We start from the raw sequence: 20,522 nt of genomic DNA, 5'->3' as shown, positions 1-20,522 counted from the left end.
GTCAGCTATAGCTTCAATGCTGCTAAGGTGAAGAAAGGAAATAGAACAATTCCGCAGTACACAGTCACAAACAGAATACAATAGAAATTAAATTGAAAGTGGTTCCACAAATTGACAGCCGCAAAAGACTTCTAGTGCTCCTTTGGCGTAGATAGACTGCTGAAATCATCATGTAGACACAAAACAATAGCTATATAAAGTGCAAAGCAATTTGTATCAGCGGGTTTCAGATTAGAATCGTAAGCATATTTATTGCAAGTGGGCTTATTGGCAAGGATGTTGTAGTAAGGACAATCCGTCCAAGGAATACCGCGTATTAACAACAAGGCGGAGAGTCTCCGGGGCCACTTGACTGGGACCTGAGGCCACTGACTAAGCAACATTTCGACCATTATGGAATGAGATTCAGGGCTTCGCAAAAGTACAATCGTCCGTTACGACTGATGTAATCAATTGAGTAACTAGCCAAAATTGTTTATAGTTTACGTAAACATATTCAGGGGGTTAGCGTGATTGAAGGTAACACGCTCTATGCATGACCCGCACTACGTCTTAGTCATGACGGAACCAAAAGTCAACGCCACGACGAATAGTCGCATCACAAACTAAATCTGCTTTGACCAAATTACATTCCACGCGACCATTATAAAACGCAACTGCACTGAGATTCGACTGGTTTGAGTTTGATTTACTGCGTTCATTAGAGGAGCGTTATCTCTACAATTCTTTCAGGGATAGATCGTACGAACCGCACGCCACACATCGAAAATGCCACGCATCAAAACTCTGCGAACGAAGAAACCACCAGCAGGTTTCGCCGAGATCGAAGATACGCTCCTTGACTTCGCCAACAGGCTCAGAGATATCGAAACCACTTCGCACGAAGGCAAGCGCAAAAATGAATCTCTCTGGCCTGTTTTCCAAATCACTCACCAGCGATCACGGTATATTTACGACTTGTATTACACCCGCGAGGCGATATCGTCGGAACTGTATCAGTGGTTATTGAAGCAGGGGTATGCGGATGGGAATTTAATTGCGAAGTGGAAGAAACAGGGATATGAGAAGTTATGCTGTTTAAAGTGTATTCAAGCCAAGGAAAATACTTTCAATGCCACGTGTATTTGTCGGGTACCGAAGAGTAAATTGGATAAAGACAAAATCGTTGAGTGCGTTACATGTGGATGCAGAGGGTGTGCTAGCTCAGATTAAATATTTGCGTCTAGATGATACTGTGGGTGTGTACGATACAATACTGGCGCGACTGGAACATACAGGTTTACGGCATTTATGAACGTTAATGGGCATTTTACTTGTACATCTATTTCTTGAATTGTTGCTTTTCTGTGTTTTGGTATTTCTGTAATCTAGAAAAAATTGTATAAACCCTAATATATATTAAAAAAAAATAGTAATACAAGCTATGAACAAACTGACTATATTAACCATCGCGTTTGAAACGGCCATCCTACCGCTGCCTCACTCGATACCCAGAATTGATCGAAATAAAGAATCATACTAATACACATATACATGAAGCGAATATAGGATAAATCAAACTCAAAGACACAAACGGTAACATGAAAATCGTTAAAACTCCGTCAACAAATTAATTCACGCGAATATAAATCCAAAAATTTAATCACCATTCTGTATCCGATACACCTATATTTTGCCAACATCATTCTTTTTTTCACTGTCATGTTGCTCTCTAGAACGTCATATTCCGAAACAGCGGTTGCGGTCTTACGTCAGATACAACGTCCTCTTCACTGACAGTTTTCCCAGCACCATCTTCGTTGGTGTCCAGAGACTGGTTCTCACCTGCCTCATATATCTCCAGTTTTTGCCGGTTGATCATCATAGCTCGCTTCACAACTTGGCAAACGTCAACACCGAAAACGTTAGCAACCGAGCCGTCGCCAGCACGCTTACTGACTACCCCGCTGCCACGTCTCTCCAAGCTGCTTTCTAATGGCCAGAAATCGTCAAAATAAAATTGGGGCCGCTCCTGTTTTGATCGCTTCTCTGGAGATCCGAAGCAAGCGCGAGATATCTCGTCATCCTCATCCGTTAATAAGATGGCGCCGGATCCGGACGTGATTGGCGTACCCGGCTCGTCAAATTGCAGCGACTGTGCTAGCAACTTCCGCTGTGGCGAGAGAAATTGTTGGTGCTGACGGATGTATATCGGCGATCCAAAAGGAGACGATATTTTCGTTGTACCTGTCGGTCCTTGCAGCGGGGAGAAGGGATTCGCGAGGCTGTCGAGTGCAGATTGGGCCCATGGCGGCGATTGCTGAACAATGGAGTTATGTAGATGGAGCTGTACTTGGTCGCGATTCGGGGATGAGCCGAATAAATAGTATGAAGTATCATCATTCTGCTCTGGTAACATATTGGGAAAGTTTGAATTGAAGAGATGCGCCGCGGTACAATTGCTCTTAGTCAATGGGTCCGCTGACTCCGCGGGATTTCCTCCGTAGACGGCTGAGCTGGCAGACACGTCCTGATAGTCAGGATCAGTGCGGTCATCGTAGTACTCATCATCTTCGTCTGCGTCTGTATCAGTCGAATAGTGCGCTGTCGTGCTCTCAGCTGAAAGCGGAACAGTGGATTTCATAGGATATGCGGATGCTGGGATCTGCCCGTACATGGATTTTGCTTGCTTTTGTTGCTTAGCAATTGTTTCTATGCTCTTAACCTTGTTCCGCGATGCATTTGTGTTCGGCTTCTTCTGAATGATCGATGACGCTGGTAATAATGAGTATGGGTTTGGATTGGCCGGAGTAAGCGGCATCATCGACGCGGGTGATGATGATGTCGTGAATGACAGACCAGGAACTCCCTGTGAGGATGTCGAAATCGTTGATGACATAGCTGTTCGGGAGGCCGGTCTTAGCGGGGTCGCGAATTCATATTTTAAGGCGTCGTTATGGACTTTCTTGTCATCACGCGCACGCTTTGCTAGAATTTCCGGTGATGACCATGGCATATCATCCACTGCCGAGTGATCGTCAAGAGTCCGCTTTTGAGGGCGACGGACAGACTCATTGGACGGCAGTCCCACCTGGCTGGGCAGTTCCTGTGAGACCCGATGCGGAGATGGCGTGGCAGAGCCCTGTGATGCTTGCTCAATTGAATTTGATGGATTTGCACGCCCAAGCGTCGGTGACGAAGACGCGTCCGGACCACCATCAGAGCTTGACGACGTAGATGACGTTTTCTGAATGACATTGTTGACAGTATTGCTTTTCCGCGGACGTCCTTTCATAAATAAGTACTCACACCCTGGCTCCACTATCCAATAATTTCCTTTGCCTGGGTCATCCTTCGGCCTTTCCTGCTTTGAAAACGCCTTATTCAAGGACAAATTATGTCTAATCGAATTCTGCCAACCAGCGTCACACTTTCTATACCAGGCAAACGAGTCATTGATCCACTTGTAAATCTGGGATAGTGTAAGCCGGCGATTCGGGGCTCTGAGGATCGCCATTCCGATAAGGGTCGCGTACGAAAATGGCGGTTTATCACCATCGTCGTAAACGGGCGGCATCAGATGAGGAGGAGGAATTTCAGCCGACGGGTTTGGCGCGTCGGGACAGACATTTTCTTTTGACGAGGAGGAAGACGCGGAGTTGTAGGCGGATACCGCCAGTGTTGCTAGAGATGGCGTCGAAAAAATATGCTGAGCGGCCGCAGCTGTCGACGATAGTTGACGGGTGCCGGGTGCTGTTGTCGATGTCTGTCGTTTCACGGGTGATGTAGCGGAATTGAAGTTCGAGTTGGGCGCGTTCTGTGACGCGATGTGGCCGGCAGATTGAGGGCGCGATTGCGCGATATTGACTGCAATCGAAGTCAACGGAGGAGGAGGCAGATGGACGGACGAAAGAGAACGCATCATGTTTTGGCTTGACGGTTGACCGGGAGCACGTAGCGTCACTGGAGCAGACGGAACGGTGGCCGACCGGCGCGCGAGCTTTGACGGCGAGCGCGTCGACTGCTGCGACGGAAGCGAGACAGGAGCAGACGGTAGCATAGCTGAGATGCGCTGGCTAGCTGTAGCGTCGGCAGGGACGAGATCAGGATACTGGACGTGATGAAGTTTGAGCAAATGGAAGTGGAGTGGGGAACAGCTGCGAGAAAAAGAGAGCGGGCGGGAAGATGTGGGAGAGGTGCCGGTCGAGTCAGGTGGAGTAAAAGCAATGTCAGATCCTTTTGCATGTCCCAGCGGGTTGTAAGGCACCAAGCAATGAGGCCACGCGCCAACCAAATCCGGCAGTCTGTCAACAACCCGTTCACCCCTCGTCGCGTCCATGTCGCGCTCCGCTCCCTCCCTCACCACGCCTCAAATCGTCGCTACCCATATTTGGTCCGCGGTCTCCACATGCAACAAAGCATTGTTCTGCATCCAGACAAAAGATATACGCGTCAGAAGCTCAAAGTATGCGCAGCGCACTGCCATTGGACGAACTGAGGATATCATCATTTTGTGCATAGTGGTGCTTCTCGGTTAGGCGAAACTGACTGATTGGAATGCCTGCCTTATTTCAGCACAGAGTTTTGCAAGAACACTCAGTATTCAAGCACTTTTACGAGGCTGGGATTACTATCGGCCTTGTTCAGAAACTCACAATCCCGCTGGCGGAGTACATGGCTGCATTGCTAATTCTGGCCGCGGCGCTGTGTCCAGAATCTTTCCGGTTGTTCTACAGCCTCAATAATCATCCTCCTTTTCGGTTTAAAGCGAGCTTTTTAATAACTGCCAAATCTGCCTGAACCCCTGTAACGGTGGCTAAAAAGAACACGCAGGAACGCGCTGTCAAGTAAATTAATGTTGCTATCCCGCGTGCAGCCGGCCGTTGGAATGTTTTGCGTCACGTGCATATTGTCCAAGAGGGAATATCATATTTCGACTGTTGTCGATTCGTGCGAAAGGCACGAAGGCGACCTTTCCTATCGCCAATAAACATAAATGAGTCCTTTGATAATAATAAATTATTACAATGTTTAACTGATCTAAGGCACAACATAAGCAATAGAACTCCGAAAAACCGAGAAGTTATGACTACAATATCCATTCGATCTATAATATAACAATACATGTCATCATCTGCGTGCTTAAACTCCGGACCGGTAAACGTTGGCGCGCTGGTGACGAAATTGTATTGAGTCTCTGCGCTCCATGACCATCAGAGCCTTATCAAGAGCATGCTGGGCGTAACCTTTCTGCTCGAAGTTAGTCCTCCACACCTAGTCAAAAAATCTCGTACTACGATACATACTCCAGTGACAAATTCCCGGACAAGTGTCTGGTACGACGTACTCCATCCAATCGGCAATCGCCTCTTCAATTCGGCCTCAATCTTGTTAACCTCTTCAACAAGCTCCTGCCTCGACCCAGCACCCTGCCCCACTGCATCCATAGTCGACGCCAAAAAGAGTCGCAGTGCCTCGTCGACGTGTTCCTCTCTTGCAACAGGCGACAGCTGGAGCTTTGCCAACGACTCCGAGATGCGGATAATAGCTTCGAGCTGACGGACAGTGATAGGAATACTTGACCGCTCGTTCGCGTCCTGTTCGACTTGCTGCACCTGTTTCCTGATGCCAACAAAGTGACTCGACAGCTTTTCCGCTGCCTCTGGAGATAACCGCGGTGCGCATCGTGCTTTGCAGTACGCAATGTACCGTCTCATCTTCTCAATTGGAATCTCGCCGGCCTGCTCCTGCGCAGCTGTACCTGCAGTGTTCTGGCTCATGTGAATATTCATAACATGCTTTGCAATAGACTGATCCCGGTCGTCGTTATGATCATCTTTCACGATGAAAATCATGTCGAAACGGGACAAAATCGTTGTCTGGAAATCTATATTCTCTCCAGGAGTTTTCATATCGTCGTACCGTCCAAAGATTGGGTTCGCGGCCGCGAGAACACTGGTACGCGAGTTCAGAATCGTCGTGATGCCGGCCTTGGCAATCGAAATTGTCTGCTGCTCCATAGCCTCGTGAATAGCGACACGGTCTTCGTCGCGCATTTTGTCGAATTCGTCAATACACACAACGCCTCCATCCGCGAGAACCATCGCACCACCTTCGAGATAAAAATCACGAGTCGTACTATCTCGCTGCACCGAAGCTGTTAAACCTGCTGCCGACGAACCTTTGCCGGAGGTGTATATAGCAATTGGAGCGACTTTCTCCACGAACTTAAGAAGTTGGGATTTAGCAGTACCGGGATCACCGAGCAATAGGACATTGATGTCACCTCTAAGACGCATTCCATCTGGCAAAATCTTCTTTGAGCCTCCCATCAGCAAGCAACCAATGGCCTTCTTGATATCAGCGTTGCCGTAGATCGAAGGAGCGATGCTGTTAGCGAATATTTCGTACAGTCTTGGATGACGAGACAGAGCAAGGAACTCTTCTTCCTCCTCGTCAGTAAACGATGCTGACGCCTTGCTGTTATGGTCAACATCGACTTGTAGACCAACAACTCGGACGTATGGGTTGCGAATGGCAACAGCTTTACCGGTACCCTTCGCAGACGCCTTAGATTGATAAATCGAGTAAATCCCCATAACAGTACAACGGCTACCCGGAACCACTTTGTTCGTGAGATTTCGGTCTGCCGATAGAATAATATGCCGAGGAAGTTCACCGACAGGAACCATATCCGGCGCCTCCTGTAGCTTCAGAACTTGCTGATCGACAAAAGTGCACTTTTCATGAACAATAATAAACGGATCCACGCCGCAGTTTTTGTCGCCTGTAGGGCCGGCTGGGGCTGGACATGCACGAGGCATCTGCACGCCCGAGAACCCACCACCAATAAAAAGTCGCTCGACATGCTGACAGGATTTACACATCAGATGTAGGACGGTGGCTTTCGAAGATAATGTGGACGCGCCGATGACGATTCCCGGTATCCGGACCAGTTTGGAAATGTGTGAAGAGTCCAACTCGCGAATCGGCAGAGGATTGGCGTTGGAAGTCAAAATGACCTGACATGCAGGTACTTCACGACTAAAGTCATCCTGAATTTGAGTGTCATTTGCTCCAGTCGCAACGGTGGCTTTGGAGCCCGGGAACACGATACGGCGGGCGACGTCGCGTACAGCTGATTCAAACTAGTATTATTAGCCAAAATAGTGGCCCCGCCAGCAACAAGGTGCTTACCAGTGGTAAAAGTTCAGCCGGCTCATTAGTCAGTCTATGAGCGAGATCCTCGTTGTATGAAATAACATGCGCCATATCGACGGAGAGCAAATACTGCTTCACAAGAATATTTTCGCGGAGTTGATCACTTTCAACATCGTCAACAATCACTTCAGTCGTTACTCCACACATTCTGAAATGTCCTACCGATAAATGAAATCGCCATCAATCCTAAACTCCAAGATAAAATCATGAAAGCATTGCTCTGTCTCGAGACGCGATTCATCGCCAGGAGCCTCGGCTGGCGGCAGAACCGTGGCAGAGAACACACGAGGCTGGTCGAACGACATTTTTACTCACTCGCAAACTAAACTGCAAGAGATCGGAAAATACACGTTTGGTTTGATGTAGGGCGGAGCAGAGTGATGTTGAATGGAGATGACGCCGATGATGCCGCTGCTGAATAGCAAGGGATGAGTGCGACGCGTCGCGTCACTTCAAAATTCGACGCGTCTAGGGCTTAGCACATGGTCCCCTAAAAGTGTGCGGAATATGTGGCTGGTGGCTTGTGTGGCGCGGCCTGCTGTCGGACAAGATTTTCCGATCTTTCCGTCGACTCGGTATTTTATTGGGGTAGATTTAATGGCGTCAGTGGCATTTCAACTATAATAATAGAGCTTTTACACCGCACTCATGGATTTTATTCAAAACAGGTATCTGTTTCTTTCTAATTCGCACTAGCGAGTCGCCTTTGATCATTATGATCACTCACGACGCAATACTCATCAAACAGAGAGAAGAGAAGACTCAATCAAGTCCGATACGTTGTCAAGGATAAACTTTTTTATATTTTACACCAACATGAATACATCGAGAAATTAGAACATCGAAATACCAACTACCGAACCGTCTAGTAGAAACTATAGGAAGTGTTAGTACCAATATAATATTACTGCATAATGATGTCTGCGCATACGTAGAAGGTCTCTTAAAGCTGAAAATTTGCTTCGACTTGGTAACACGGTGGGGGAGAGGGAATTTGAGGCCAGGAGTAAGGAGCTGCTTGATATATTGACGTTTTACGTCTTCGGACTTCTCCAACTCTACGACCTTGAGAATCTATATCCAAAGTTAGTGATTCCTGATATTTCAACACAGTAGAACAACGTACATGAATGCTCCTGAATCGAGCTCTGTGTCGCGCAGCCATGTCCTGGTACAAGGATTCAACAGCGGAGGTGCGGGAAAGATCACGATACTCTTTGTACATATTGTGGGTGCCGGAGCGCGAGTCGTATCGAATCCAGATACCAAAGTTCTTGACTTTGGTAGGGCGTTTCTCGGAAATGACCTTCATGCTGACAATCTCACCTGTCGACTTCTTGACCTTTCGGAGCTGCTTCATGAAGTACCAGTATCTGGATTTGGCGACAACGCTGTTGGGTGCAAAGATCTGGAGACGGTAGAGCTTGGGAGTAGGATCAGTCTCGGTCGGCAAGTGACGGCCAATGACCTAGTTACACCGTCAGACTCCAGAATTGGCGATATTTATTAGGAATATTCTTTCAGACAACGTCATAGTGTCATGTTGACACAACCAAAATCTTTCTTCATAACATGACTCGTATGGTCCTAGTCATAACCCTCCTCTTTCCAATATTCCCATGTTGCTCGTAAACATACCTCGTATTCCTGAAGGCGACCCACTACAAGTAAATGTTAGCAATCATTGATCAAAATACAAATACACAACTGAACGAGATATTACTGCCATCCCCGAACCAGTAGCATTCAAGGAAAGGAAAGTAACACTCTAGAAAGAACATGATCGAATCGTACTTACTTTCGAATTATGATTCCTTGGTGTCGAATAGGTGGAAACGTGGATGTCTGCTTGCGAAGATGGACGTAACTTAACTGAAGACTTGGATACGCACTCAAAGGCCAACGTTGCGAGGCAATTGCCTGTATTTGGGAGCTTGGTGGTTGTGACTGCTTTTCATTTTGATTTCGCTCGGCAACCCTATATCTTGGCAACAAGGCCCAGCTGGGGCTACGTCTTAACGTTCGTGAGCCGCACCAAACCCCACATTACCGCATCAGTTGCTATGTTCAATTGACAAATGGAAACTGGCGAAACAGGAATGATCATGGATTTAGCAATTTTCGTACGTTCTACCGTAAGTTCGTGGATGTCAAGAGCAATTGCCAATTGGAATAGAATAGGGCAGGGTTGTTCCGAATACGAATATTGCAGAAATGGGCTATATTCGTGTTCGTTATTCGCGAGTCCCGACTTGGACGAATAGCTCGGTACTGAGTAGCCCACGGAGTGAGTAAGTGTGATGCAACTACTCTGCGCAATAGTCATTCCATCGACTTATTTATATTATCTGCATCTTAACCGCCACTTTCAATGGGAGTAAGATTTATATTTTGCGTCCTTTCTAGAGTAGATATCTGTACGTGAAGTATCACTTACGGTTCAGATCAGTCGTAGATACTTTATTCAGTAATGGGCAACGAATATTCGGCGAATATATCCGCAAAATTATTCGCACCGTGGATGGGCTGCGAATTAACATTCGGAACAGCCCTGGAATAGGGTTGCTACGTAATGAATTATGTTACATTTCATGGTCACTGTTAGGAATGTTTAAATTCTGATAACGAGACATATATTTCCGCCTTGTATAACTCCGAATCCAGATGCCTCTACGAGTAGCCCTTCTCAAGCGACCCCTCGACTCATTCTACTTTGTCTATTTGTGTGCATTTTTTCGGTTGAATAATTCGCGGCTAACAGCTAACTTTAATTGTAGTGTTCTCCACATATTTATCACAGTGATCATAGACTCGGCTGGGGTTATCCCGCCTGACTCTCGTCCAACTTTCCAGAAGGCGCTGCTGAAAATACAGATCGAGGAAAACAAAGACCCATTGATGGCCAACGTGCCGGTGTGGCTATATACATTTATTGGAGTCGAAGTATTATTTCAGCTTCCTGTTTTCATTGGCGGTGCCTGGGGATTATATAAAGGTATTGACTGTTATAACCGATCTGAAGACAATACCTAATGTGTTCTTAACGAGCAGATTATAGAAAGACCTATATAGCATTACTTATATATGGAGTAAATGCTAGTATCACCACGTTAGCGTGCATTGCGGAGTTAGCCTGGAATGAGGAATTTATGCTCACACGAGCGGAGCGGCAGAAATTGATATGGATCTACTTTCCGACATTATTGATTCCACTAATATTGACCGTCGACATGGCAGTTCGCATCGCCAAGTGGGACATTCGCGGTGATGGCAAATCCATAGACAGGAAGAAAGATATGTGATTTTGAGTGTTCTTGCATCAAATAGAAACCTTTCGTGGGCTTCATTATTTCAATTCTATCTACACTGAAATCACCTACATCTTGAGCCTCCCCATAATGCGCTCCGGTAGGCAATACACAGGATTAACAGGCTCCAGGTTCTCGAATCCCAGTAGACTTAGTGCCGCAATGCCGAAATGAGTGTGGAAGACGTCAACCATGTCGCCCTTGCGGTCTGCTATTCCTCCTTGTTCGTCGTCTTGGGCGTCCAATATAAATTCTCGCAGTTTTTGTCGGTCAATCCAATCTAGACGACCAAGGATAGCGAGCGAAGATAACACCCACCAAGAATAGCAAACGTCCGGCAATTTTTCGGGACGTCCGTTCAAGCCACCAGAAGGAAGCTGTCGTTCGCATAGCCACCATGACAAAAGATCTTTATCCACCAGATCCAACCTATTTGCGATCGCTAGTGCTGCCAAACAAGTGAATACTGCAAAAATATCAGCATCGAATGACTTGCTGACTTGCTGAAATGAATACTTACTTTGGCCGGCATGACTTTCAGCTCCAGGCACTAAGCCGTAACCGCCATCGTAGTTCTTGCACTGATCAATATATTCGACTGCCTTGGCTACATCGAATTGATCTAATTTACCCAGAATAGAGAGACATTGCATCGCCGCGTACACGAAACGTGTGTCGACTTCGTCCCCTGTCACGTCACCACGAACAGTACCAGTCTCTGGGTCCTGTAATGACGTCACGTCTATGATGTTAGTAACATTAGTATACGTAGAGATCGGACGTACTTCATACATTTTGCAACGATGTCAGCATCAACAGCATCTAAGGCGTCTTGAATGAATAAAATCTGGATCGCGTATAGTGTGTATAGCAAATGTGGATCATGTCCGGGATGAGCACCAAATCCTCCTACAACAGGTATTACTATGGCAACATTGTGCAAATCCAATTGTATGCTTACCATTCGGGTGCTGACAGCTCTTCACGTACTCGATTGTTTTTTCTCGAGGCAGCGCATCGCGGGCGCCCATGAGGTTCAGCGCAGTTAGGCCCCAGTATATTCCACCTAGGCGATTTGCGGGTTAGTATATCACTCCTGGCTTCGATTCGACTGTTTGATGTAATCATACTCATCCGCAAATGTTCTGAGAGCCAATATTCCAACTCATCTTGTTTCTAAACATCGTTTATTAGCATGCGTGCTATAGGTGAGGTCCACCGTCGTATGGATGGTAGCATTTCCATACTTACACTATCAAGGGATTGTATGTACGCTATATGCTTTTCTCGCATAAACTCCGGAGCCATTGCAGACCTAGAGATTGTATAACTGCCAAATAGGTGTCAAGATAATAAACCAATGCGATACAGTTGGACGGTGGTGAATAGGCGCACAATACGTGTGCAGTTGAGCGACTACCTGTCTACGGTTTATCTTGTGGACATTTTTCCCAACCCAGATGGATGACGTCGTTAGCCCAAGCAAATCCACAATGCTGGCCGACATCTCTAGACTTCAATATCCCAAATATCAGTATTCATGTATAGTATTTCATCTGCAATATTTGTCATAGTCCTCCTGTCGCTGTAGCATTTGTCCGGGTCGCTCAACACGGAATCCTACGAGTACAGCCCAGCAATGAGCACTTCGCAAACTTACGATTTACTTGTTTAAATATGCTCATTAAATACCCAATAGCTATATTTACAATCCTGTTCTAAATAACCGTATATCCAAAGAGAGCACAATCTGACTAGACACATCCAATCCAGGCTCCGGCCGCGATGATGTAATGATATTGAACTCTTTCCCACCTTCCCTTATTTTGTAACATTATACTGGCATACATTGGCAAGTAATTCGCCTACTTCGATGGATCATTTCGTTGAATGCCAGCATAGCCGTGTAATCTGTGTGTGGGTAGCATTTCAAGGTATTTCACTAAGCACAGTCAGCGAATATTCTCCACAACTCTTTTTACCACAAAAAGGCAAATTGACATACGAGCCAAATCTCTGCAATCCTCGTTGGCATTAACACCCCGGGTCTCATAGCAAAGCTTCAGCGCGTCCCGGACAACGCGGAGCGCGTACTGCTTGACCCACTGATGCTGTAACTCGCTTTCTTGGGCGGCACGGAGCTGGACAGGGTCGTTGTAGTCGATGTCATCGAAGGAAACCTTTTTCCATCGCTTGAATTCTGTTAACTGTCAGCAATTTGCCATTTGATATACAATGAGATTGTATTAGAGCAACCTACCTCCGTTCTTGGGAAGGTCGTGGTCTATGAAAGGCATTTTGACTGTTCAAATAAAGAATTCTAATGTCTGAACAGTCTGATAATAAAATTCATAGGACGTTCTGGGATTGCGATTTTACTGTAGCCTGTGATGCCGCGAATAAAGCTCACTTGCAGACTACGGGTAATGCCAGTCGGTAATTTCTCATCGGCGTTGATTGGTCAGATCGTAAACGCTCGTCGTTGCCTGTCCAACCGATAGAGGGCTAGGGTGTCCAGTTCTTTGCCAAAAGGGGCAGTAGCAAAATAACAACACGTAAACGCATCTACTTGCCACTTCCTCCTACACAGCACGCTGTGGCATGATATATTTGACGACTGCCAACAGCACAAAGAAGTTGTCCTTCATCAACCAAGGTGCCTCAGCTTATTTACGCTATAACAACAGCTCCCCACATAATATCACCTGATCGTTTCAGACGTACACAAATGACTGACCCTCGCGTTCAGGCGTACCTTATCTTCTTGAATTCACCGCAGGCGACCCACCTTTTACCCAATGCCCGTGTGACCTACGTTACTTCCTCTCAGGTGTTTGATGGCACCGAATCTATTCTGTCAAATGCGATCCTAAATGCCCGTCACGTCAAGAAATCGGAGAAGATAATCTCGACTCACATTGCGTCAGACTCGATCGTTCTCGAAACAGTCACAACAATTGAGTTCGTGAATGGTACTGGCTCGTATGTCACTGGCCTTGACAAAAATTTTGTAGTCGATAATACCGTCATCCTTCCAGTGATCCATTGTGTTATCTTCGAAGGGGACAAAATCAAGAGCATTCGACTTTTCTGGGATCAGGGCACGATGCTCAAACAGCTTAATATTATCGGTTCTCGAGGAAACATTTGGCCCATAGTTAGTGGCAGCGATCAGGAAAAGCTTATGGTTTCGGATGGTATGAATTTATTAACGAGTTGAACTTGCGATACACCTTGGTTAACACCTCTCAAGCTGTTCCCTCAAGCAAACCGGTTCCTGTTAAAGGGACGACCGAAGCCTTCAGCCCCCGCAAGCAATTTGACATCTCTCAGCTCGAACCAGAAATCGAAGTTGTATTGCCTCGTCCAGCGGTGATCCCTACTGCTGCATCTGCTAAACCACAACCACGCTCGTTGCAGGACATGATCGATTCGCAGGCCGGCCCTACTCCTCCATCTCCTAGACGTCAAGGGAAGGCTCCAGAGGCGTACGACATTTTCGATGAAAAAAATCAGCAGCCACTTCCTGGTCGCCATATGAAGGTGCCTGCTCCCACTTCTGAGAACTTGTCGACTCCAAGTCATGTACGAGCTAAGCGTTTCAATGCCAAAAATTTTGAGGCCCACTTCAAGTTTGGCACGCCCGATCACAAGCCCTCGCCATACTCCAAGACCCGCGCTAACATGCACCCGCAGCCAGATGAGCTTCAATGGGACTACAATGCTGAGAAGGGCGTTGATGAAACGCAGGTTCCAGGCAATGGTCGTCGCGATATGGTCTCTAATTTCAAGCTCAAGGATGCGTCCCCAGCTCCAGCTCAGCATTTTAATGGCATTAAGATTGCCGGTAATGGAATGGGTGGTCGCGGAAAGCCGCAGTGGTCGTTGAATATGTGTGCAGACGACAGCGACGAGCCGATTCAGCAGAAGCTGCCGAATAACTTCCGAAAAGACCTTGTTTCCAACTTGCAGCTCACAGACTCTTCCCCTTCTCAGAAAGAGGACCAGAATGGCCGCTTCAATGGTATTAAGATTGTTGGTAATGGCATGGGTGGCCGCGGTAAGCCACAGTGGTCTTGGGATATGGAACCTGAGGTGGTAGAAGTCAAGCCTGCCGCTCTAACTACGACGAGTGCATCTGCGAAGCCCGCTCCTCTAGAGCTCGAGACTAACACTGGAAATATTAGAAAGGACCTGGGTCCTACTGTGGGATTGGAACAGACTCAGAAACAAGCTCAAGGTGGTCGCTTTGATGGCATAAAGATTGCTGGAAATGGCATGGGTGGTCGCGGAAAGCCTGCGTGGTCGTGGGATATGGGCGGTTCGGAGGAAGACATGCCAGTGAAAAGCAAGTATCAAGGCAGACTCGCTTCCCATAGGCAGTTTGTGTCCTCATGGAGTTTTGGAAATGGCGACAGCGATAAGGAGAATTAAATCTGCGTATACGTATTGTAAGTTGTTACAATGATATATGATACCCTGAGATTATCGGATATTTGTTCGTGTCGTCGATCGTACAGGAGTCGCGTTCGCAACGACAACGTTTAGCTTTCACTCTAATGCAACATATAAATACCGGTTGTTCTATAGTAATACGTCGTTGACTATATTAAGGTAGCGGTATGTACGCAATTACCTCATAACCGCCACCATCTTCTACTTTGCGTTCGCCCATTTTACAAATTGCGAGTTTGTCTATATGAATGGGCTCCATGAATACAGTATTCTCAAACTTAGCCAATAGCTCTGTAGCATCGAACGACGGCCTAACTTTTTGATACTTTATCTTACCCTTTTTGCGATTCACATCGCCTTCATTATTGTTAGCCACGGGAACCAACTCGGATGCATACCGAGTATTCAGAACAGTCGCATGGAGAACAACGCCTTCCTTCTCAGCTTTGCGACTGCTATCCCGATCCCCATTATTGTTATTGTCATTCTTCACACTGTCATCGACAACAAATCCCAGATCAATAAAATAACGATTAACTTTATTTGCAAATTCCTGCAGTCGCACAATATCCTCTCCATGCACATTCGCGAACACAACATTCGCGTTGCTAGTTGTGCTTCTATCAAAAACGCTGAGCCCCTTAAGCCCGATTTGGATTGGTGCGCCTAATATTATGTCCGGCGCGGAGTCCGGAAGCTTCAGTAGCGCTTCAGTTGCGGCTTTGAGTCGCGGACCGGCTGTGTCCAGAGACATGACGCCGAGAGTCAGGTGGATTGTTGCGACTGGACGGATCGCTTTTACAGGAATACTTGGCATATCAGTACGAATGTCTTTCCGCAATGCCGAGAGAGACGCAGTTAAAGATGGCGAAGCCAGCGGAATGGAGAGAAAGTGCGTAAGTTGACCGGAGCGTATGCGGGACATGTTGAGAGCTGTTATAAAATGTGCGGTCCACCTCGATTAAGCATAATCGATATAAGCTGCGCAGCTAGTTGCAGACTGAGACGCCGTGCCTAGACGATACCTATCTGATAATCTCCGTAGTAGATGAAGAAAGTCAACCGGTTAGTGTTGGCTGCGTTGAGACGAGCTGTCGTGCCAGACGAAACGTGGCAACCGGCAAGGTTAGGGCTCTGCTTGGATATTGTTTAGCTGCATCATCCCCGATAAAAGTGTACACATTCGTTGCGTGATCAATTGCCACACAATACAGTCATACATGAGATATATGATCCGCCATATGAAAGAGGTTTTATACTCTACACTCTGATCACCTGAAACACTGCTGCCAACAACCGTCTTTGAGAAAACATTCTGAACGTGCGGCTCATAGTTACTTATATTACCCGGCCTTGAGTCTCCGTTGAGGAGTTCGATCATGTTCAAAAGGTAACTCGCTGTTCTGTTCAGGGAAGTCATCGTGGATCAGAATTCGGTACAGCTGGCTGCCTGTGTATCGATAGCGTGACTTCTAGTGGTTCAATACTTAACCGATTTTCGATATTTGCAAGATGATCTCGAGAAGATTTCGGCGCCCCTTGGCGATCCTTGCAGTTGCTGTCGTTCTGTGCGTGATTGTCATCAGGAGAAAATCTAGCGGATATGACTATGAAGTACCTGATTTAGAGAGATGTATGTGAATTCATCTTCGGAGATGTTCCTTCAAACGTTGCATTATTAAGAACTGCTCTAGTTAAAGGATCGGAATCTCAGAGCTTTTCCTCTTCCAATCAGGGATATGAACCTTTCGACGAAATAAAAGCTTTGCTCATACAGTCTCCTGGTAAGGCACTCCCGAGTCATGATTGTGGTTAGATTTGCTGATGCCTCCAATAGTTGTTATCTTTTCCAAGTCATATTGGTAAGAAGTGTTGCGCTAGAAATTGCTTAGGGGATTCAAGTAGTTTAATTAGATTATTTATTTTATAGCCCACATTCTCGTTTCGTGAAGGCGCTCCTCTCTGAACAATATAAGATGGTTCCGCCACCAATTATCAGAGAACTTGATCTTGACCCGCATGGACAAGAAATTCAGGATGCGCTTTTCGACATTTCGGGGCGCAGAACGGTTCCAAATGTGTTTGTTGGAGGCAAGAGTCTTGGAGGAGGCGATGAGATGCGGCTACTACATGGACAAAATCAACTGGCAGAAGCGTTCAAGAATAACGCGGGACGGCGATTTAAAATATCGAGAGCCAGCAAGAATTAGATGGAGCTGTATAGGCGAAGTGCAAATGTCGGATACATCTTGCGATGTACTGCAAGCGTCGGATGAGTAAATGCTTGATAGTAGGAATCTCTGTAGAATCCTCTCAGTAATATATCTATCAAGTAGAATTTTGTCCCCTCCTGTCCAAATGTTGCGTGTCGCACCTCGTCTGCAACTGTATTCCTTACTTAATCTTACATCGCTCTAGGTACAATCCCCTAGATCCAATCGGCTTCGTTCGGCAGTCACGCTACAAGGATCGCTTGAATATTATTGGCAGCTAGTCATTATTTCTTGTTGTTATTGGTATACATTTCTTTGTATGTCAAAAATGACGACATCTGAGTGCGATAATTTAGAGCGGTGGAAGGAATAGATGAAGCCATTAGGGAATTGCCTCGCAGCGAGTAATGATCTCAGCGCAAGGCGATGCTTGCGCTAAGGTGCTAGAGCAAAAGAGTGGGTGATATCGACGTCGTCACGGATATTTGAGCATCTCCCACGTAAATTTGGCAATATTGACTCTACACTGGCATGTACGTGGTTGACTATCGACTCTACGTCACTGTTCGATTGGTTTACAAATCGTTGTTGTTTGATATGGGATTTCCCGTATGAAGTCCGCTTTTAGGGTTGTCTGGTCCGAACAGTGCGACCAGATACCCCTGAATATTAGCTTAAACTAAAAAACAAATTATTGGTGGTAGCCACAAAGTAGGTTTGTTCTGTCAAACTTTATTTGCAAGGTCTGGGGGATGCGGCAAAGTACGCGGATTGCACCCAAAAGCGGTTGACCTTTATCTAACTATTGCAAACTAGGACAGATCAACCGTACGCTAGGATCCTTGTTGGCAACCAAAATGAACATATGCAGTTTCGGCTCCAATATGCAAAACCGCCGAAAGAGCCTGACTTCTGGCACGTGAGCACCCAAGTAAGGGACATTGCCAGGTTTCTTGTTCTGGAAAGAGCTATAATATAGGTGCTGTTCTCCCGTCGACCTCCTTCTCCTTGATATTGTCTTCAATCTGCTGCCAACATGTATTGCACCATCGTTCTTTCCATACTAGTACCGCTGCTTGGTGCGTGCATGGGTGCCCCCATGAGCACAGCCTCCGATACTACTGTAACTTCAATGCCCATAGTTATGCCCATAGTTGACCTTGGCTATGCGCGGTATCGTGCGTCGATGTATGAGGATGATGGTGACTATTATCTCTTTTCGGTAGGAAATTTCCTTTCATTCACTCATAGTGGCTGGTATCCTTGTTTGTGAGCCAGCCAGCTAACGGGCTATAGAACATTCGCTACGCCGCTCCGCCTACTGGAAGTCGACGGTTCCAGCTTCCCGAGCCTCCTCTTTATGAAGAGGAAATCAATGACGGCTCTGTTGGGTACGTGTGCCATCAAGCCACGAACATTCAGTTTAAGTGGCTTGATTTGTTGGCCAACCCTGAGAGGCAGTCCGAAGACTGTCTTTTCTTAGACGTGGTTGTTCCTGGCTGGATCGTTCGTGACCAAATCGATGTTTTTAACACGTCTGTCTCCGACACGACAATTACCCTATCTTCTCTTAAGGGTAGTGGTTCTTCGGACGGGCTCCCGGTCATGGCATGGATTCACGGCGGCGGATATAGTTAGTACACCTTGTTATGGTTGACTTTCCTTGTTCTTTTTGCTTATCAGTTTGCATAGCGTTCGGCGAAAAGGCCGGAGTCCACAATCCGAAAGGATTGATGAAGATCGCTGACGGAAAGTTGGTCTATGTTGCCTTTAACTATCGCGTAAGTTGTGTGTTCTCGATTTTCGCAGTCAGTGCTAAATTATGTCATAGCTGGGGGCGTTCGGCTTTCTAGGAGGGAAAGAAGTGAAGGCCAAGGGTGCCACCAACGCCGGCTTTCACGACCAGCGCATGGCACTAGACTGGATCCACCAGCACATCGATATGTTTGGCGGTAATCCGGATGATGTCACTGTGATGGGCGAGAGCGCTGGCGCATCTTCTATCATCCATCATCTAACGGCCCCGGAGGATGTGCAGTTTCACCGTGCGATCCTCCAGTCCACTGCGTTTTACCCCCAGTATGATAAAGACATCTTGGATTCCCAGTATCGCAAGTTTGCGGCGATGACCGGCTGCGACTGTGATGACAGTTTCGAATGCCTTATGTCGAGGGACGGGGCAGACTTGGCAAAGGCAAACAAAGATGCAGTGTACGATACGCTATACGGGACATTTCAATTTGGTCCATACGTTGATCACACTTATATCCCACAGCTACCACTCTTTCGGCTAGCCCATGGAACCTACAATCGAGATGTCCAGATCATGGCTGGTAAGAGATCGTCCCTTTTGTCGTCAATCATATTGAGACTTGTCTCTAACCGGTGTAGCTTATAATACTGACGAAGGATTCATCTTCTCGGACCCTACAGTCGTGACAACTAGGCAGTTTGACGCCTTGGTGGAGCGTCATTTCCCTAATGCCGACGAGGACGTCATCGAGGAAGCTAAGGATCTTTATCCTGCAAGCGATTACAGCAGTAAATTCCGACGCGTGTCCTCGATCATTGCAGAATGGATCGTTGAGTGTAATGTGTGTAATCTATTTGTTGATTATCTTTTGCGAAGGTGGGCTAACTAGCTACTAGTCTCCGTACCTGGAAGCCGCATATCCAGATACTTACTTGTATCGGTTCTCGTTGCCTCCGGCGATCCACAGTGTCGACCTTGCGCTGACGTTCTGGGGCGGTTCTCCGCTGCTGGCAAAAGCGGGTCAGACTATCTTAGTTGCAGACAACCTTGCAGACCTCGCAGTGTCGTTCCAATCGTACCTCGTCTCGTTCGCAATTTCGGGTGACCCGAACAAATACCGCCTGACAGACAACAGCATGCCGACGATCTACTTCCCGAAGTCGAATGAATCGCCGGGCAAACCAATGATCGATGTCGGTAAGAAGGGTTTCTCTTATTTGTCTTTGAAAGACGATGGTCCGGTTGCGAAACGATGCAAGTTCTGGCAAGATGGTGCTTGGACTGGCGGGTAGTTGATTATATGATACCAGTTGTTCTGTACTAATATGATTTGATTGTAACTCGTTTCTTCAACTGTTGTGTTTTGCCATTCGGATCTGGAGTTTGGACAAGTTGGAGCTCAAAGTTCGCTGTTTCTCGTTTCTCACTTACATTGCTTATATAGTTTTACTGCTGCACTTATAATAGGAATACCTGTTTAGTTATTATTTATCTGCTCTGGTGTGACATATTATGCTGTCTCTTGTCCATCGATCATCGTACTCTTTAATGGCATAAATATTCATTTAAATATTTTATATTTAGTATCTAGTT

General features: G+C 46.6%; 11 protein-coding genes across 11 annotated transcripts; 5 read left to right on the top strand and 6 right to left on the bottom strand.

Moving 5' to 3' along the window:
* Window positions 1–613: 613 nt before the first annotated feature.
* V1513DRAFT_440087 (G10 protein) lies at window positions 614–1,415 on the top strand. The gene has a single exon (XM_066897305.1). It carries the CDS (start codon window positions 769–771, stop codon window positions 1,210–1,212), a length of 444 nt encoding a protein of 147 aa, XP_066755124.1. The 5' UTR covers window positions 614–768; the 3' UTR covers window positions 1,213–1,415.
* Window positions 1,378–4,176, bottom strand: V1513DRAFT_440086 (fork head domain-containing protein). Its single transcript, XM_066897304.1, has one exon. The coding sequence runs from the start codon at window positions 4,037–4,039 to the stop codon at window positions 1,712–1,714; it is 2,328 nt and encodes a 775-aa protein (XP_066755123.1). The 5' UTR covers window positions 4,040–4,176; the 3' UTR covers window positions 1,378–1,711.
* Window positions 4,177–4,981: 805 nt separating this feature from the next.
* V1513DRAFT_440082 (MCM2/3/5 family-domain-containing protein) lies at window positions 4,982–7,634 on the bottom strand. The gene is made up of 4 exons (XM_066897303.1): window positions 7,363–7,634; window positions 7,177–7,303; window positions 5,286–7,127; window positions 4,982–5,229 (listed from the first exon to the last, which is right to left on the bottom strand). The coding sequence occupies exons 1-4, from the start codon at window positions 7,503–7,505 to the stop codon at window positions 5,122–5,124; spliced, it is 2,220 nt and encodes a 739-aa protein (XP_066755122.1). The 5' UTR covers window positions 7,506–7,634; the 3' UTR covers window positions 4,982–5,121.
* A 347-nt stretch (window positions 7,635–7,981) lies between these two features.
* Window positions 7,982–9,080, bottom strand: V1513DRAFT_440079 (60S ribosomal protein eL20). Its single transcript, XM_066897302.1, has 5 exons — window positions 8,999–9,080; window positions 8,839–8,861; window positions 8,327–8,668; window positions 8,132–8,274; window positions 7,982–8,075 (listed from the first exon to the last, which is right to left on the bottom strand). Coding segments are annotated over exons 1-5 (519 nt in total). The 5' UTR covers window positions 9,000–9,080; the 3' UTR covers window positions 7,982–8,065.
* Window positions 9,081–9,864: 784 nt separating this feature from the next.
* V1513DRAFT_375512 (transmembrane protein 6/97) lies at window positions 9,865–10,502 on the top strand (the record flags this gene model as incomplete). The annotated part of the gene is made up of 3 exons (XM_066894901.1): window positions 9,865–9,923; window positions 9,978–10,195; window positions 10,252–10,502. 3 exons carry the CDS (start codon window positions 9,865–9,867, stop codon window positions 10,500–10,502), a joined length of 528 nt encoding a protein of 175 aa, XP_066755120.1.
* An 11-nt stretch (window positions 10,503–10,513) lies between these two features.
* On the bottom strand, window positions 10,514–11,916 carry V1513DRAFT_440074 (terpenoid cyclases/protein prenyltransferase alpha-alpha toroid). Its single transcript, XM_066897301.1, has 6 exons — window positions 11,760–11,916; window positions 11,639–11,684; window positions 11,470–11,574; window positions 11,301–11,417; window positions 11,029–11,250; window positions 10,514–10,974 (listed from the first exon to the last, which is right to left on the bottom strand). The coding sequence occupies exons 1-6, from the start codon at window positions 11,814–11,816 to the stop codon at window positions 10,577–10,579; spliced, it is 945 nt and encodes a 314-aa protein (XP_066755119.1). The 5' UTR covers window positions 11,817–11,916; the 3' UTR covers window positions 10,514–10,576.
* Window positions 11,917–12,022: 106 nt separating this feature from the next.
* V1513DRAFT_411341 (uncharacterized protein) lies at window positions 12,023–13,002 on the bottom strand. Its single transcript, XM_066895728.1, has 3 exons — window positions 12,769–13,002; window positions 12,514–12,708; window positions 12,023–12,450 (listed from the first exon to the last, which is right to left on the bottom strand). The coding sequence occupies exons 1-3, from the start codon at window positions 12,803–12,805 to the stop codon at window positions 12,374–12,376; spliced, it is 309 nt and encodes a 102-aa protein (XP_066755118.1). The 5' UTR covers window positions 12,806–13,002; the 3' UTR covers window positions 12,023–12,373.
* Window positions 13,003–13,108: 106 nt separating this feature from the next.
* On the top strand, window positions 13,109–15,198 carry V1513DRAFT_440068 (uncharacterized protein). The gene is made up of 2 exons (XM_066897300.1): window positions 13,109–13,705; window positions 13,762–15,198. The coding sequence occupies exons 1-2, from the start codon at window positions 13,237–13,239 to the stop codon at window positions 14,940–14,942; spliced, it is 1,650 nt and encodes a 549-aa protein (XP_066755117.1). The 5' UTR covers window positions 13,109–13,236; the 3' UTR covers window positions 14,943–15,198.
* V1513DRAFT_440066 (kinase A anchor protein) lies at window positions 14,987–16,255 on the bottom strand. Its single transcript, XM_066897299.1, has one exon. It carries the CDS (start codon window positions 15,886–15,888, stop codon window positions 15,118–15,120), a length of 771 nt encoding a protein of 256 aa, XP_066755116.1. The 5' UTR covers window positions 15,889–16,255; the 3' UTR covers window positions 14,987–15,117.
* A 110-nt stretch (window positions 16,256–16,365) lies between these two features.
* V1513DRAFT_440065 (thioredoxin-like protein) lies at window positions 16,366–17,555 on the top strand. Its single transcript, XM_066897298.1, has 4 exons — window positions 16,366–16,596; window positions 16,658–16,747; window positions 16,801–16,825; window positions 16,894–17,555. The coding sequence occupies exons 1-4, from the start codon at window positions 16,476–16,478 to the stop codon at window positions 17,171–17,173; spliced, it is 516 nt and encodes a 171-aa protein (XP_066755115.1). The 5' UTR covers window positions 16,366–16,475; the 3' UTR covers window positions 17,174–17,555.
* Window positions 17,556–18,624: 1,069 nt separating this feature from the next.
* Window positions 18,625–20,469, top strand: V1513DRAFT_440061 (Alpha/Beta hydrolase protein). Its single transcript, XM_066897297.1, has 5 exons — window positions 18,625–18,809; window positions 18,869–18,957; window positions 19,008–19,509; window positions 19,568–19,770; window positions 19,826–20,469. Exons 1-5 carry the CDS (start codon window positions 18,782–18,784, stop codon window positions 20,219–20,221), a joined length of 1,218 nt encoding a protein of 405 aa, XP_066755114.1. The 5' UTR covers window positions 18,625–18,781; the 3' UTR covers window positions 20,222–20,469.
* Window positions 20,470–20,522: the final 53 nt, after the last annotated feature.

The sequence above is a fragment of the Lipomyces chichibuensis genome, assembly GCF_038497645.1.
Source record: "Lipomyces chichibuensis strain CBS 12929 unplaced genomic scaffold V1513scaffold_6, whole genome shotgun sequence".
NCBI lineage: Eukaryota > Fungi > Ascomycota > Lipomycetes > Lipomycetales > Lipomycetaceae > Lipomyces > Lipomyces chichibuensis.
The sequence above is the reverse complement of the archived record's forward strand: the minus strand, read 5'-3'. Positions and strand labels throughout refer to the sequence as shown.